The 17,697-nt window shown below is 45.9% G+C and overlaps 1 protein-coding gene across 25 annotated transcripts in view; it reads left to right on the top strand.

The window, feature by feature from the left end:
• Positions 1-17,697, top strand: part of RBFOX1 (RNA binding fox-1 homolog 1) — a 2,180,200-nt gene that overhangs the window by 947,795 nt on the left and 1,214,708 nt on the right. For all 25 annotated transcript variants that reach the window (XM_067706699.1, XM_067706702.1, XM_067706687.1 and 22 more), the window contains one exon: positions 15,112-15,174. In XM_067706699.1, the coding sequence (XP_067562800.1) occupies positions 15,112-15,174 (63 nt within the window). The remainder of the gene's footprint in view (positions 1-15,111; positions 15,175-17,697) is intronic.

The following is a 17,697-nucleotide window of genomic DNA, read 5'->3' as shown; positions in this document are numbered from 1 at the left end:
AAGCCATGTGGAATTACCAGGAGTTTCGTATGTATGAATGCTGTATTTTGATGGCTGTCACATGGTCTAGAAGAATAGGGACCATGGGTGGAAATCAAGTGAACCATTTTTTCCTGGCTGGGGGTTTGCTTTAGGATTAAGGACTATTTTCTCACTAAGTGATACAGACCTTATTAAAGCAAGTACCTTTCTTGATATGATCCTTTTCTAATTTTTGTGAAAGGTTGAAGCATTTTAGGGTAAGTTGGAGCATTCTCTGTGAAGTGAGTAAAAGTAACTCCTGACTGTTGTTGTGAAGATTCTTCAATAAGAAAATATTACAGAGAAAGTTTAGAAGAGGGTCTGGAACTTATAGTAAATGGTCTATAAATGCTCCATCTGAGCCCAAAACGTGAGGCTTCACGTAATAGAAGTTGCTTGCATTTATCAAAGTGGTATGTGTGTGCAAGCATTTTGTGAAGTGTTTTACGGCGTTATTTCCTTCAGTCTTCAGACAAGTCCTCTGGTGTAGGTCCTGCTCACCACGTGCCAGAGGAAGATGCTGAGGTTCAGAGCGGTCTGTAAATGTCCCAATGTCAGACACAGAGGAAAACTAGAACCCAAGTTTTGCTTACTTTAGGTCTTGAGTTCTTGCCATTAAATGTTATTTTCGGGCTTCCCTGGTGGCGCAGTGGTTGAGAGTCCGCCTGCCGATGCAGGGGACATGGGTTCGGGCCCCGGTCCGGGAAGATCCCACGTGCCACGGAGCAGCTGGGCCCGTGAGCCATGGCCTCTGAGCCTGCGCGTCCGGAGCCTGTGCTCCGCAACGGGAGAGGCCACGACAGTGAGGGGCCCGCGTACCACAAAAAAAAAAAAAAAAAAAAAAAATGTTATTTTCTCTCATGACAAAAATCAGAGAAGCAGATATTTTTGTCTTGAATATTTTGTCCTATATCTCTTGTGGCTGAGTCTACAATATTTATCACTTACTGGAAATCATGCTGTAAAGAAAATATCACCCAAAACAAGTTTGGATAAGGTCTCACGTTAAACGTGTAACTTTAGATGATGACCTGATGTGGCCCTCGGAACATTTACCAAACTGTTCATGACTTCAGTCTGGCTTTATGACCTCCCCTTTTCCCTCGTGGAGTTGCTGAGTGCTGTAGTGATCCACCTTTCTGCCTGGCTATTTTCCCTTCATTTCATTGTCTTTGTCTTTCTGTAACATCGTGCCACATGGCTTGGTGGTGCTTTGCTGTGAAGGCTTGGCTGTGGGGACTTTTCTTGTATCTTCAGAAATTCATTGCATTTCTTTTAAAATTAGACATTTCCTTCTGACTAGATGTGTTTTCTCTATTTTTGTTTAATCTGTGTGGGGTGGGGAGTTTCGTACGAAGAGGTACTCGCAGTATATTTTATCTCGCTGTCGACTTCTGTTGAGACCTACATACACTTTTTAAAAATTGAAATATAGTTGCTTTAAATGTGTTAATTTCTGCTGTACAGCAAAGGGATTCAGGTATACATATATATACATTCTTTTTTTGTATTCTTTTCCATTAGGGTTTATCACAGGATACTGAATATAGTTCCCTGTGCTATACAGTAAGACCTTGTTGTTTATCCATTCTACATATACTAGTTTGCCTCTGCTAATCCCAAACTCCCACTCCATCCCTCTCCCGCCCCCCTCCTCCTTGGTAACCAAAAGTCTGTTCTCTAAAGACTTACATACACTTGTAGGGTATCTTTGCTGATTCACTCATTTATTTTCCTTCTCATGAGAATGCACGTGAACCAAATCATCTGGAGAAATTAAAAGAGCAATTAAAATCATGAAGGTCCAAACCCTTTCTTTTGCAAATGAGGAAACTGAGGCTCAGAGTTTAAGTAAACTAATCAAGGCCAAACAGCTAGTTAATAGCAAGGATGGGATTAAAACCCTGTTAGTGACTACTTTAGGAAACAATTTTTTTAAGCCTTGTGTTTTTCAGAATACCAAATTTAGGAGGGATTTTTAGATGGAAAGAGGGTAGCAGTGCATCTTTGAAAAGTACTCTCAGCACTAGAAAAAAAATAAATTAACAGTATTATCAGCAAAGGCATGTGATGTATTTTACATAGAGGTCTTTCCCAGACTTGGGAGCAGCCCCCTGCCACAGTGATTCTGCTGCGATCTGATGCTTACTGTTCTCATACGTAAAGATAACTGCACCAAGCTTGCCTTGAGAGTTTTACTATTTCCTTGAGATTACATTCTGGAGATGATGAGACCAGCTTGAATTTTCAGTGTAGTTGTGAGACCTTTCTTACGTTGAAATGAATTCTCGTAAGCTGATTATCTCTCTGAAGAAAATATGATGTCCGCATTTCACAGCCTAGTGCCTATCATGTTAGTGCCATTTTTATTCTGAGACATCTCCCCTGGTCTGAATTAAATAAGGTAATAAGGCGCTCTGGAGTCCAACACATATTAAATAGAATTTTTTTTTTAAATTGAGACTTACAGAGAAGAGGATGGATTTTCTTTATGGTACATTTTCTTGCTCCATGTTGAAGTACGTGCTTTTCTTTTATAGAGCAATGAGTTATGAAGCTCAAAAATAAAGTGTTCTCAGCGGTGTAAATAAAGGAGTTATCTGAGCAAATATATCACACCGTGTACTAAGGGTTTTTTCCTTACCTTTTGTTTTGGTTTCGGTTTTTGGGTCTCTTTTCCCCCCTTCTCCACGACAGGCTGGTTTATGCAGTGGTTAGGGTTGTGTATTGTTGACACATTAATCATGATAATAGAAATGGAGAGCTACTTTTCATTGAGAAACAGATTCAAAATAAAAGGTGATTAATGAACAAAAGTGTCATGCATTCCCAATGACGTGCTTCGTACCCCAGCCCTGTAAATCTGTTTGTATCTCAGCCTCTTGGGAGCTTTCTGACTCCTATATCCTTTCTCCATTTTACATCAATGGTTCGTTGACCCCCCCACCCCCCAACCTACCAGGTGTCTTGGAAGGAGGCCCATTCGAATCATGGGAGGATCTTTCTCGTGGTGCCGTATGTCTGATGGGACTCCAAAGGCTGGGGAGCAGTGGTTGCCGTTCAGGGGGAGAGACTGCTACTATGTCTGAGAGGCCTCCCTTTGTAAGCCCTTTGCTTGTACCTGCACAATCTCTCTCTCCAATGACAAAGATCAACAGAATTAGTGAGAAGATGGAAAGTAACCAGTGTGGATTGGTGGGGTGGGCATGGTCCATTGTGCTGAAGCTTCTTCTGTGAGTGAGAGCTGATCGTGGCATCCTGGCCCATCTAAGCTCCTCTCTTGTAAAAGCATATCACCGTCTCTGTGACATCACCCACCCACCTGCCCCCCGCCCAGGTCCTGAGCCATCACCAGCAAGCGATGATGTTTGCTTGGAATGGGGAACATTCTCTCTGAGAGCAAATACAGCATAATTGCCATTCAGATCAGGGTTGAAGTTCTAATTTCTCCATGGGAACTTGCACAAATTCTTAAGCTCTCTGAGTATCACACTTCATCTGAAAATTAGAAATAATGATGCCCACAGCATAGGGATGTCGTGGGAATGCAGTGGAATGCGGCGTGCAGATCGCTCATCACGGTGCATGGCTCAGAGGGAGCGTTGGATACTGCTTCTCCTCCTCTTTCCTATTATTATTATTACTATTCTCCTGTTATTATTATTGTCTTGATATACATTCACATACGTATGTCTCTATTTGTCTCAAATCGGTATTTACTGAGTTTCTTTAAGTTACAATATTTTACATCACTTTACTTCTTTAAGATCATCCTCAGCTTGGGAGGAGGCCTTGAGTATGATTACAGTAGGTACAGCTCTTTGAACACCCCGTGTAATTACACTCTAAACCCTTTCCCTATGTTATCTCATTGAATCATTGAAAGAATCTGCAAAGAGTCATTGTCATTTCCACCTTATCCACAAGGGAACTGAGGCCCAGAAATGTAAAGTAATTTACTCAAGGTCACACAGCTAGGAAGTGCTGAAGCCGGGATTTATACCCAGGTGAGGAAGACTCTCAACGTCAAAACCCTTCCTTCATGCATACACTGGTCTCTTCAGATGTTGTCATGGGTCCTCTAGTGACCCGTCAGAAGCTGGATATGGGATCTGTGGGGAAATTGGGCTTAAAGAAACAGCTTTCAGTGATGTGGTGAGTTAGTGAAGAACCCCTGGGTCTCAGATGGAGACCCTTGCAATGCCAGAAGAGAACGTGATTTCATTCTAGAATTATTCACTCATTCATTCATCCATCCCACAGATATTTAACGAGCACCAGTTTTGGTCCAGACGCTGTGTTAGGTGCAGAGGAAGGTCCTCAGTAGGGGACAAAACCCTCCGTGTCTGAGTCCTCGTGGAGTATTCAGTGGAGCAGGAAAGGCAGATGCTGATCAAATGGTTGTGTTTTGCTGTGTGAGTTATAAGTGACGATAAGGGAGCCGGTCCTAGATCTGCTGGAGAGACAGATGGAGGAGGCTTTGCCAAGGAAGCGATATTTGAGCTGAGAGTTGAAACCACACAGGGTAGAAACCACAAGGGCATGGTCTCCTTTCTCTCTGAGCCCTGCTCCTGGAGCCTGGCGAGTTGCAGGTGACACTGAGCCCTCTCTCTAATCAGTTTTCATGCCTTTGAAGTAGCAGAGTTTTTTCTGTATCAAATTTCTGCAGACGTTCGTCCTCTCTGTCCATCTCGAGTCTTTTATGTGTGAGGTTCGGTGGTTTGTACATGGATGAGATCCTTTGGTCTCCTTGATACCAAGTAGGTACCAGGCCAGCTCCAGACACTGATGGATTTGGGTAAACTCAGTTCATGTGAACTCGTGAACATTTGCTGAGAAGCCTCATTCCTCTTGGTGGAATGAACTCACTGGCTGTTGGTGCTGTGATGGGAAGGAACATTTTTGTCTCCCAGACAATTCTGTGTGATGCCAATAATCAGCTTGCAGTCCCCATCCATTTCTGCTAGTCTTTTATCGTTCAACCTGAGTCTGTCTGCAGGAATTAAAAATCATTCCTGTCTCTGGTTTACTTTGCCCATCCTCCCCTCCAGGACCTCTAAGAAACCTCATGGCCCACAGTCCCCTTTAAAGGGTGGAAATGTGGAATTCTCTAGGTTCATGGTAGGAAGCTGCTCCACGAAGCTGATGGTCACAGTTTTTCTCCTCCTGCTAGAAATGAGCCTCAAGGCCCTGCCAAAAAAGCCATACTGGGCAATTTCTCTACTTTTACTTTTTATTTATTTATTTTTTGCGGTACGCGGGCCTGTCACTGTTGTGGCCTCTCCCGTTGCGGAGCACAGGCTCCGGACGTGCAGGCTCAGCGGCCATGGCTCCCGGGCCCAGCCGCTCTGTGGCATGTGGGATCTTCCCGGACCGGGGCACGAACCCGTGTCCCCTGCATCGGCAGGCAGACTCTCAACCACTGCGCCACCAGGGAAGTCCAATTTCTCTACTTTTAAAAAACTGATAGGTTTACCAAATATTGGTTAAAAGTATGAATTTTACAGCCACACAGAACTGGATTTGGCTTGTGGCTTTGTTGATTACTAGCGGTAAGACCTGGGGCAATTTCTTTCAGATTCTTAAGTGTCAAGTTCATCATCATAAAAAGGGAAATAATGGATGTTGTGCCCGGGAGGGGTGTTTTGTAAGTAAAATGCCTGGTGAGGGGTAAGTGCTGAGTACTGGATAATGATCACAGCAGTATTACTATTTATTATTATTATTCATGTCTTTACTTATTTAGATCTTTGTGAACATGTATGTGAATCTGTGTAAGCTGCTACATCAAGGGTGGCAGTCTTTCTCCATAAAGGGCCAAGTAGTAAATATTTTGGGGTCTGTGAGTCAAAGAGTCTGTCACGACTAGTCAGTTCTCTTACAGCGTGAACACAGCCATGGATAATACACAGACAAAGGAGCATGGTTGTATCCCAATAAAACTTTTTTAGCAAAACAGGCTACGTGTTGGATGAGACCCACGGTCCATCTGGTCCACAGGGCAAGCTTCAGTGGCACAGTTGCCTGGTCTTGCACAGCCTGCCTGTGTGGTCCTGAATAGGTCTCGCCCTGATCACTCAGTCACCAAAACATGGGCCGTAAGTGACAGAAACCCACCCACCAGAGGGGCACTTTCTCAGGAAGGCACCCCAGTATCTCGTGCTCATCCTCAGTGTAGGACGTTCAGCGAGGCATCAGCAGTGAAGGCAGAGAGACACAAAGGTTATCTGGAACCCACGTGGCGAGTGGAGAGCTCTGGGTGGGGCCCTCTGCTCCCCTCTGCATCGGCTCTGTTCTCCTTGCTTTCCAAGGGTGGACTTGTCCTGCTGTGCCGTCTTCTTGTCCCCCATCACTTCTCCCAAAAGGTGCCCTGGTCCTCAGTCTGTGTCACCATCCAAGGGCCGTGTCCATGAGCTGACAGCAGCATGTTGCCCTCATGTCCAGGTTGTAAAATCCTAAGATAAGGGTCCTAATGCCCATCCCAGGGTCAGGCCTTGCCCTCTTCCAAACATCTGTCCAGGGAGAAAGAAGGTGAGTCGGAGAGAGACGAGACACCCCCATTCCTGGGCAGGTGCCCTTCTTAGAAAAAGGGATGTGGGTGCAGAGACACAACAAAACATCCCCCTCTTCCTTACTCCTAAACAAACCTTTGCTCAATAACGCCTCTAAGTGACACTGTTTTGACTCCGCACCATATTTCAACTGCCTATTCTGGGCCTGGCCACAGGGACGGCTCCTCTCTGCTTACCCAAGAAGAACCTGGTGATATTTCCCAGCTGAAAGCACATACCTCTTTCCCTCACTCTACACCCAGAAAGTTTTAATTTTATAGAGATTGAAATAATCAGGTCTCACGTGTATATTTCCTTTCACAGAGTTGCTTTTGCATGCTTTGAATGCAATGTCCTGTCTTATGTACTTGGTGGAAAAAAAATAATATAAATACACCTTGAAATTTCCCTAGAGTTCAGCTTCCCTGTTTCATACCGAGTCTAGCTAAAGTTTGGAGCAGAATAAAAAGCGCCTCATTGCCTTACACCCTGTTATCTCTGGCAGGTTCAAATACAGTTTCTCCAAGAAGGCTGTGGTACCTTTGCTCTTTCTGGCCTTGATTCTGAGAGTCTGAGGATTTCTTTGGAGTACACACAGAAGCATCTTTCTGACAGACAGTGCAAATTAAAAGATCCTGTGCGGCCCAGGAACCTGGGACCCAAACGTGCCCCTTGGGTTTTCATTTATGGTTAGGCAGTGCAGACACAATTATTGCTGACAGGGAAGCAGAGGCTGGTGGCAGAGTGCATGTGACAGGAGGCTCATGCCAGCCCATAATTGGGAGGATTATTTTTAATCAGAACATACCCTACAGCCCAAACATTAGAAATCTCCTGTAATGCCAAGACAGGAAATTAAACACACCAACAATAAGCCTCAAAGCGGGGTGGCGTATAGGGTGTAATATCGTTAGTCTCTCAAAGGTCCCTGGAGCTTTAGGGGGAAGTTTGCTTCCCTGGGGAGGGAGACCGGGAAGCACCTTCCCACGGAGCAGCCACCGAGACTGTACCTGAGCCCTGACTGGACAGGGTGAGTGCAGCCAAATTAAACGCAGCAGGCAGACGAATGGACGCTTATTGCATTTCAACAGTGTGACAAGTCGAATATAAGCCTTGGAGCAGCAGCTGCAATTGCATTTCATCAGTGAGGGAAGAGCCCCATTGGTTCTTTAGTTTGGGAATGCTTAAACGACACCTACTATGTGCCAGCAGCTGTGTTGGCCAGTGGTCTACCTGGGCTCTGCTGTCAGAGTCACCTGGATAATCTTACTTACTTGGCAAAATTTTGCAAAGCATGTTTCGACTCTGTTTATTGGAAGGACTGTGGTTGACCAAGTAGGCATCATTGTTGGGCGTCTGGCATGATGAACATGTATTGACTAGCCATGCCAGGTAGTTATATCATGTAATCCTCACACCAGCCCTCCAAGGAGCAGGGCATTATTATTCCCATTCGATAGGTAAGAAAACAGAGGCTCAGAGAGGTCAAGCAGCTTGCCCAAAATCACATTGCTAAATGAGTGGGAGAACTGATTTCGAACCCGAGTCTGTGTCCCAAATGGCTATAGTACCATCATTCATGAATAAGGTAAAGTATGACCTGGGGCTGTAAAGTGCTGATGACCCAATGGAGAGGACAGATAAAGCCACTAACGTCTGCGAGCCACGAGTGCTCAGAGGTACCAGTGGAATTCTGAGAGCAGGGAGGTGGGAGCTCTTCGCTGTGCTTGGCAAGGGCACCCCAAGGATGTGATAGGATAGGTCCCTGTTCCCCAGGCAGACGAAAAGAGAACAGACTCCCAGGCAAGGGAACCAGCCAGGGCAAAGGCCGGTGAGGTTGGAGTGGGGTGAGGATTCCATTTTAGCTTAGAACTATTGGCTGTTGGCTTTTGTTCTTGTTCAGCTCAGTCACTTAACGTTCAACAAAGGCAAGAGGGGAAGAACATGACCTTTGGGGGAATACTCAATACAGACCAGGCATCGGAGGTGGGAACGGGGTAAGATGCAAGAAGAGATGGTGCGGGACAATCAGCTCAAAGAGTGTCCCATGCCGGCCTTGCTGCATGGGTGCTCATGCCTGATGGCAGTGGGAGATGGTGCTTTAACCCACGGCACCCCTTAGAAAACAGACCGCAAGTTCACAGTAAAATGATGCATTGGTCTTGAGTCTGGAGCTCAGGTGCTGAGATCCTGCGGCGAACCCAGGGACACGGCAAATCATTTGCATGGCCGAGCACGGCTGGGCAGATCACTACTGCAGTGGCGGCCAGTGGTCAGCAGCCTCATGTCATGTAGCTGAGAGTCACTGGATTCCCTTGGGGAGGATCACCGTCTCCACCCTAAGGAAGCTGTCATGCACCTCCCATTCTGGCCCGCTTGCCTCCCATCCCAGGAGTGATTGGCGCCTGCCCCTCCACGCTCCACCATTGCCAGATCGCACATTATTAAGCCCCTATGGTACCAGCTGCATTACTCTGTGCTGATGTGGCTTCAGGGCCCCTTTAAGAACAGTTAAGCTCCAGACACCTGAATAAGGTCAGGGGCCGCTGAGAAGCTTGGAGAGAGCGCACGTGGTCATGATCACCGATGTGGTCAAGATACAGCGGGCGTATTTGAAGGCAGAGCTGCTGGAGAAGCCTCCCAGCTGGGGGAGATGCCACCCTTTGAGACACGTGACTCTTTTGTTGGCAAGTAACAGAGACCCACTCAAAATAGCTCGAAAAACGGGGACATCCATTACGCAGCCCAGAAGTGAGTCTCAGCCGTGAGAGTCGGGAGGAGCGGTCAGTACCAGGAGGGTCAGGCATCCTGAGCAGCTGGGTCATCCGTCAACGAGGCAGCCCCCACGCCCACCCGGAGCCCTCTGCGTCGGGGCCCCTGCACTCTTGCCTCTTTGCCTCTCTGCTCTGTTCTTCCTGCTCCAGAGCGTGGCTGCTTCCCTTCTTGCTGAGTACGTGGCAGGGAACAGTGACCCCACCATAAGCGAGTTCTCAGTTCTGGGAGCCGGCGGAAACTTCGCAGCGCTGTGCAAATTCCTGGAAGAAAACTGAACTTGGATCAGGTGACATCTCATCCCTACTCAACACAGCCCTAAGGGAACCAAGGGTCAGGTACCTCAGACCTGATTTCTGGACTGAGCTACGTGGAGATGAGGTGGGGGAGGGAAATAGCTCTTAGAGAAGCTGGTAGTCACCGGAAGTGTGTCTAAAGTTAGCCACAGGGTGAGAAAGCTTGCCTCCCTCCCTCCCTCCCTCCCTTCCTTCCTCTCTTCTCTCCCCTCTCCCTCACTCACTTTCATCCTTCCTTCAGCAAGTACTATCACATGCCTTCCATATCCACTGCAGTGTGGTCAGAGGTAGAGTTAAAACGGTGAGCAGACACACGTGATCCCTGCCCTCATGGAGCCGGCATGCTGGTGACACAGGCAGACTTGAATTAGAGCGTTTTCAGCTGACTGTGAAGAGACAGCTGTGAGATGCACTGTGAAGGAAAGACAATGGGCTCGTGAGACCGTGTGGCCAAGGTTTCCATGAGGAAGTAACGATGAGAGTTAATTGGGTGTTAAGAGCATCCCAGGTCAAAGACACAGCCTACAGAGCATCCCTGTGGCTGGTGGGGAGTAAGATGTGACCCAGAACTGGCAGGTCCCTGGGGCTGGTAACACAAGGGGTCTGGAGGGAGGGTGTGACTGCTCACTAACTAACAAACAAGGCTGAGGCTGTGGCCAGGAGCACACCACGTGGGGCGTCAGCCTGTGTCCCCCACCGTCGTGAGCTTTGTCCTCAACGGAATGGGCAGCCATCCACCTAGGGTTGAAACCATCAAGTAACGTGGGTGCATTCATAGCTTGGAAAGATTGCCTGCTCCGTGGGGGGCTGAGAGGGGCAGGTGTAGAGACAGGAGGTCTCAGCAGCTCATCATGGTCACCCGTGTGCAGGAATCCATGAAGCAGTGCGTGGCCGATTCTGTGGAAGTAGGAACGTTGCAGTAGCCAGCCCTGTTGAGAGAGTCCGAGTTAGAAGCTTAAACTATGCACTGCCTGCCCAGGGGTCATCAACTCCAGCATCTTGGAAGTAATTGGTTCGCTGTCTGTGCATCCATTTGGATGGAGTGCCGAGGTGACGGCAGCTAATGCACGGAGTGCGCAGCTCTGCCTGCCTTTGTTCCAGCGTCCTTTCTGTTCCCTTCACTCACAGCTCTTTAGCTGGTGCATAGTCTCAGTGCCATGAAAATTCCATCCAATTTCACTGGGACCCAAGGTTCTCCCTGGTCACAGATTGCCCTTTAGGTAGTTTGTGAGAGTAATTACAAACTCAGGACAATCTTAGTTTTGTTTTGTTTCATTTTAAGTGACATCACTGCTTTGGAACTCTAGATCCTTAGATTTTCCTTGCTGTCTGGTGCCATTGCTAATGACCATTTCTATTCTCACCTTGTAACAATAGTTCTCAGCCTTTGTTTTTATAAAACAATCCACCTAAAGGATTTGACAGATTCTTATTAGTGTAAAGGATGGGGGGGCATAAAATTCATTTCAACTGCAGGTTGGATTAAAAACAGATCCAAAGGTGTGGGCACGAAGCTGACATGGATGTGAAATTAATCTTATCACCTGCATGCCAAATAGGGGAGCACTATAGAAGGCCATGATGCTCAGAGAAAACTTCTTTCTGGAGTAAAGCTCAGGGCCCTTCCTTGGTGCTCTAGCACTTTGGATCAGCGAGCTTCCTAGGCTTTCCAATGTGGTGAGCAGCTGCTAAGAGACTGGGCACTGTGCCAGGCGGCAAGGCAACTGGGTTGGATAGAACATTGTCCTTGCCCTGCTGGACAGGCCAATGCTGCAGTGGGTTAGAGAGAGTGTATGATTCTTGTTCAGATAGAGGAATGTGCAAAAGGCCATGGGACACCTGGAAAAAAATCAGTCCAGCTGGATGGGTCAATGAAAGTTACAGAGAGAAGTTTACATTTGGGTGGACCTTGAAGAATGAGTTCAGATTGGGCCAGGTGATGGGGAGCTCTGGAAGGAAGATGTGGCCAAAGGGTTGGAGGTGTATAGTGCTACGTGTCTTTCAAAGTAGTTCAATTTAGCTGGATCTTCAATGTGAGTGAGAGTCTTTGGGGATGGAGGAAACAACTGGAGAGGAGGAGGGGCAGGGGTTAAGAAGGTTGAACTTGATCGTAGGACCTATAATAAGTATATCTATGGGGCTTCCCTGGTGGCGCAGTGGTTGAGAGCCCACCTGCCGGGGACACGGGTCCTTGCCCTGGTCCGGGAAGATCCCACATGCCGCGGAGCGGCTGGGCCCGTGAGCCATGGCCGCTGAGCCTGTGCTCCGCAACGGGAGAGGCCACAGCAGTGAGAGGCCCACGTACCGCAAAAAAAAAAAAAAAAAAAAAAAAAAAAATTATATCTATGGATATATGATCAGTCTGCCTAGGCTCTACGACTACTGCTATTTCTATTATTAGGGCACAGATAATTCTCCAGCTGTGGCATACTATGAACTTATAGAAGATAACCATATAGCTTGACTATTCATTTCCTAACTGTCCTAACGCTTCTTTCCACTTCTTCTGGTTGCATTCTTCTCATCATTAAGATCTCAACCCCACTGCCACTTCCTGGCAAGGCCTCCCCCAGCATCCCTGACCAAGATCTGTCTTCCCCAGTAGACTGTAGGCATCAGGAGGATGGTGTTAGGCATTAAAAAAGACTTAATAAATAATAATAAAATTTTAAACGGCATCGACTTTGTACCAGGCACAATGCTAAGTGCCTTACAAATATTAACTTTTTAAAAAAATAAATTTATTTATTTACTTGTTTTTTATTTTTGGCTGTGTTGGGTCTTTGTTGCTGTGCACAGGCTTTCTCTAGTTGCAGCGAGCAGGGGCTACTCTTTGTTGTGGTGCATGGGCATCTCACTGTTGTGGCCTCTCTTGTTGTGGAGCACGGGCTCTAGGCGCGCGGGCCTCAGTAGTTGTGGCACGCGGACTCAGTAGCTGTGGCTCACGGGCTGTAGAGCGCAGGCTCAGTAGTTTTGGCGCATGGGCTTAGTTGCTCCATAGCATGTGGGATCTTCCTGGGCCAGGGATCGAACCCCTGTTCCCTGCGTTGGCAGGTGGATTCTTAACCACTGCACCACCAGGGAAGCCCCCAACTATTAACTTTTAATACTCACCTCTATCCATTGAGGTAGGTACTATGGTTATTCGCATTTTACTGAGACAAAGAAAGGTTAAGTGACTTATCTGTGGTCACAAAGCTAGTAGGTAGTGGAGATGTGGATGGATGGAAGGAAGGGTGGATTGCATGAAGGAAAGAAGGATGGAAGGTGCTTGGATGGATGGATGTGTCACTGAATCAAACTTTGGTCCATTCTCCCACTCACAGTAAAGCCAATCTACTGACACTAGGCTGTGGTGAAGGGAAGTACCACATTCACTGTGGGCACCAGACAAGGAGGGCAGCTAATGCTCAAAAAACCCTAACTCCCCTTCTGGATTTCAGGGAAGAGTTTTTAAGGGCAAGATGAGGGAGGGAAGCCACGGGGCGTGTGATCAGCTTATGCACAGTTCTCTGATTGCTTGATGTTGAGGTAACAGGGTGGTGTCACTGGGGTTAACATGATCAATTCTCAGGCTCCAGCAGGTCTGGGGGTTACATACTCATGATCTTCATGTAGTTAACTTTGTCCATTTGTTGGGGGCTTTAGTACCTGTAAAACAACTCAGGAATGGGCATCAGATACTATTATCTAGGTACTTCAGGGAGGAACTAAAGATTCTGTGACTGCCGTATGATTGATTTACTGTTTAAATTGTTTCTAGTTCTCCTGGCCCAACTCTACTTTTGTCCCAACATGTTTACAACCTTTCAAACATTAATTCTTAAGCCAAGCTTTTGTGACTCAGGGGAGACCTGGAAGACTAGAGCTTTTCTACAAACAAGAAGCAGGCAGAGGACATGGCGAGGGTCTATCCTGGGGAGGCCCCATAGGGTCCTGCTTGGTTACAGATGGATAAGCACTGTTACCACCATCCTCAAGCTTCATAGCTGTCTATACCCTCAGGCCTCTCCAGCCACTGGTCTCTCTCTTTCCAGTATTTTGGAACCTCTTGATGTTATCAGATATTCTAATTTATCAACACCAGTGCTAGTGAAGTTTAAAAAAAACGTGAAGTTTAAAAACAATGGTGCATATTAAAAAGGGGAACAGTATTTTTTAAACATATGTCTGCCAATCATGTTTATAATTGAGCTCTGAAACTTGTGAATTGCATTGAGTCTGGGTATAAGTTATAACCCTGCTCTACAGGAGTAATTGAAAGAGCACTGGATCAGGATTCTAGAACACTGAAAACCAGTCCCACCTCTGCTACTTAAGTTTCTTCCAGAGAGGAAGCAAGTCAGGGCCAACTCTCGTTGATGCAAGGTGCCGTATACATCTTTCAGATTTATTAGTAAATCTTTTTTTTTAATTAATTAATTTATTTATTTTTGGCTGCATTGGGTCTTCGTTGCTGTGTGCGGACTTTCTATAGTTGTGGCGAGCAGGGGCTACTCGTCGTTGTGGTGCACGGGCTTCTTACTGTGGTGGCTTCTCTTGTTGCGAAGCACAGGCTGTAGAGTGCAGGCTCAGTAGTTGTGGCACACACGCTTAGTTGCTCCGTGGCATGTGGGATCTTCCTGGACCAGGGCTCGAACCCGTGTCCCCTGCATTGGCAGGCGGATTTTTAACCACTGCACCACCAGCGAAGTCCCTCTGTTAGTAAATCTTGATTTTTCTGGTTGAAGATGACCTTTCCCCCTACTCACTGAGTTATATGATATTATAATGGCCATTTGCAGCTCAGGTGATTTTTGGTTTATTTAAATATTAATAAAAATGAATCTTCCTCCCTCGGATTGGGTGACAGTAGCCATGTTTATAAAATTTATTATTGATGGGACACCTTATATCACAATTTTATTCATTGCTAAATGAAGTCACTTGGAACCCTAGCTATCACGGGATTGAGCATTACAGAATCTTCGAGTTCTAGAATTGAAAGGAAATTTAGAGTTGGTTTCATTCTGCCTAACTCAGTTCAGGAGGTTCCGCAATAATATCTCTGAAAGATCAATCTCCCATACTTGAACACATGCTGTGACAAAGGGCTCACTGTGTAAGACAGGAGTATAGCAGAATGGTTCTAAACTTGGTGCCCAACTGCCCAGGTTCAAATCCAGGCTCCCCTACCTGTATGCATACTTTGCTCAACTTACTTGAGCTGTGCGAATCTCAGTTTCCTCTTCTGAAGTGGAGAAAATAGTAACACCTTCCTAATTGGAGTGTGAAAGCATGCTATGAAAATATATTTGAAGATTTGCTGTTAATCATTTTCATCATCATCGCCATTGTCATTGTTAAATTTACCATATAATCAAGCACCTATTTTAGAGGTTAACCAGATATTACTGTGACAAGAAAAGATACAGACACAATTCAAGGATACATTCCTCAATACTAAAGTCTTCCCTTCTCTTACTCCCTAGGAAACTGCTCAAAGAACTCATGCAAGTGGAACTTACAGCTTCCTTGATCAGACTCAACATTCAGTAAGTGCTACCGCTTTTGGAAGGTCATTACAGAATTCCATCCATTGCTTTGATCCTGTTTGTGATGAAAAGTCTCTTCTGCAAGGCCTGGGGTTCCCACAAACACTTTGCTGCCTGCCTGTGTCTTTCTTTTTTGTACCACTGCGTTGGATTCAGAGATGAGAAGAGGCTTTGCTAGATAGAACCCCGGAAAAGAATAGAGAAAATGTCTGAGAGTGTGGATGGGTTAAACCTACCATTACTGCCTGGGGGTTAAATTAAATGTGCTTTTGTTTTCTTTTTGTTCCCTAAATTTTTCTCATCAGGAGACATTGTCCCCCTCTCCCAGTCATAGGACCCTGCAAAGTCAAAAGAAGTGGCAGCAATCAGAGGAGTTAGTGAGACCATATATTTCTTGAAGCATTTAAGAACAGTTCATTTTGCTCTTTCTGAGCCAGAATACATTACTCCTATATAGAAATTACTTCAGAAAAGAAATTCTGTACTTTAAGATGCTGGGGTACATTTTGGAAATTTCATTTGTTTTTAGCAAGTAAGCACTTTCTGCCGTCTGCCTGTCTTATTGGACGCAAGGACTTTATTTTTGGTGAAGCTAGCAGTATTTTGTCCAATTTCTCCAACTCTTATTTTTTCTGATACACCAGCATTCAGGGTAGTGGTGACACTGCATCTCCATAAAGTCTCTGCCATCAGCTCTCCTCTCCAGGAGTTCTGCTGGCGGGCAGCTTGTTTGGGGAAGAAATCTGTAATAATGTAACCATAAATTTCAAAATTTAAAAAGGCTAACTTAAGGAAATATTTAGTTTTTTCCAAGATGTAGCTTCCTTCATAGGTTTCAGAATTTCTTAACATATTCTACTTCTGAGAGTGGAGGTGACTAATTTGACACATCAAATATCATAAAGGGGCAGGTAGAATTGGAGGCTGTGGGACTCCAGGCCTGGGAGAGGCTGATCAAAGGGAATTCTTTCACCCTCAGTGGTATTTCAAGACTCCCCTTATTGCTATGGCATTTGCATATGCGAAGGGAGCTGGGGAGGAGGAGACGGAAAGAAATGAAAAGATGGTGTATTCGCCGGCTGGGCTCCGCACATCAGAATGATTTCCTGTAACCCTGATCAGCTAAAGCTTGTATCACACAGGAGATTAGACCCACAGCTTTTGTTCCCAATAAGAAAGGAAACTTCATGTCTAATTCCCTACATGCCACATCTATCCGTTAATGCCTTTGAATTTCAGGCTACAGCATTTCTTGAAAACTGGGGGATTTTGTAAGCGAAACAAGGAGGGGGCTGTTTGGCATGCTGTCTGTTCAGATCTATTTGGTGTGAAGTTAAATATGCATGTTGCTTTAGCTGTTCCTGTTTCAAGTAGTTTCCTTCTCCTGGATGCCTCGGTGGTGCTGGAGCAGACGGGGGAGGGGTAGAGGGAGGAAGGTTTTGAGGATGGGTTTTCTGATGATCTATGATCCTCCCACCTTTCTCTTTACCTTCTGGACATGATACAAGTTACTGCTCTCGGGAAGAAACCCATGTGCCTTTCCTGGATTGGAGCTGATGTTTCTAACCTAGGGGAGGCTCTAGTCCCTGAGATAATTAGTACAGTGTTGTAAGGAACTCATGTTAATTTGTCTTTGGATATGGTATTTCCATATCTAGAACTGCAGTTGGAAGAGGAAAAACTTATTAATTTGCTGCTCCAAACCAGTGTGCAGATATCTGATAATTTTTTGAAAAATTAAAAAGGAAGAAATGGAACACCTCCTCACTGGGGGTATTTAGAGCTGTTGCCCAGTCTCTGTGCCTAATAGCTTCCCATGCTTTCCTTGTGATCATAGCTTCTCTAGCACAGAGAATCGACTCCCAGGGCCAACAAGTTACTTCTCCTAGAATGTAGATGGAGTTCTGGGAGGTTGCTTGGTTACTAGGAAAGCAGATGATCTGACATCTACGTTGGGCTACGTGCCTGGTCCTTGTGTCCTCTTCACCAATCACATGTGTGGTACCTCGTGGGGGTCAGGAAACTGCTCCAGCCCCTCATGGGATTTGATGGGGAGCAATGACTTTGCAGTTGGAATTTGCTCAGATCTAACGCTGTACCTGGACTGATGTTGCGGCTAAAATCTTCTCTTGCTCTGAGACAGGGTTTGATGTCTCTGTTGGCTTCAGAAAATCAATGTCCATTTCCTGCTTTGAAAGTTTAGCTATCGTGTGTTGTTTATTTTTTGTTTCCAGAATGTTCCATGTGTACTGGAGCCCTTTGGACACAGATTGGCCAATGTACGTGATGCAGAGAGTTAGCTCACGTGACCCTACGTCTATGTAGGCTTCTAGCTCCCCACATCCCTTTATGACCTGTGTCTAGAAGGAAAGCTGCAGGAGGCTGGTGGTAGTAGGGTCATTTGTTGGACTTCAGCCTCAGAGTAATTTCCTACAACATCGTTTGTTTTTGTTTTGTTTTGTTTTTGTTTGTTTGTTTTATTCAGCTGCGTTGGGTCTTAGTTGCGGCACGGGGGATTTTCAC

The sequence above is a fragment of the Pseudorca crassidens genome, chromosome 15 (genome assembly GCF_039906515.1).
Source record: "Pseudorca crassidens isolate mPseCra1 chromosome 15, mPseCra1.hap1, whole genome shotgun sequence".
Lineage (NCBI taxonomy): Eukaryota > Metazoa > Chordata > Mammalia > Artiodactyla > Delphinidae > Pseudorca > Pseudorca crassidens.
The sequence above is the reverse complement of the archived record's forward strand: the minus strand, read 5'-3'. Positions and strand labels throughout refer to the sequence as shown.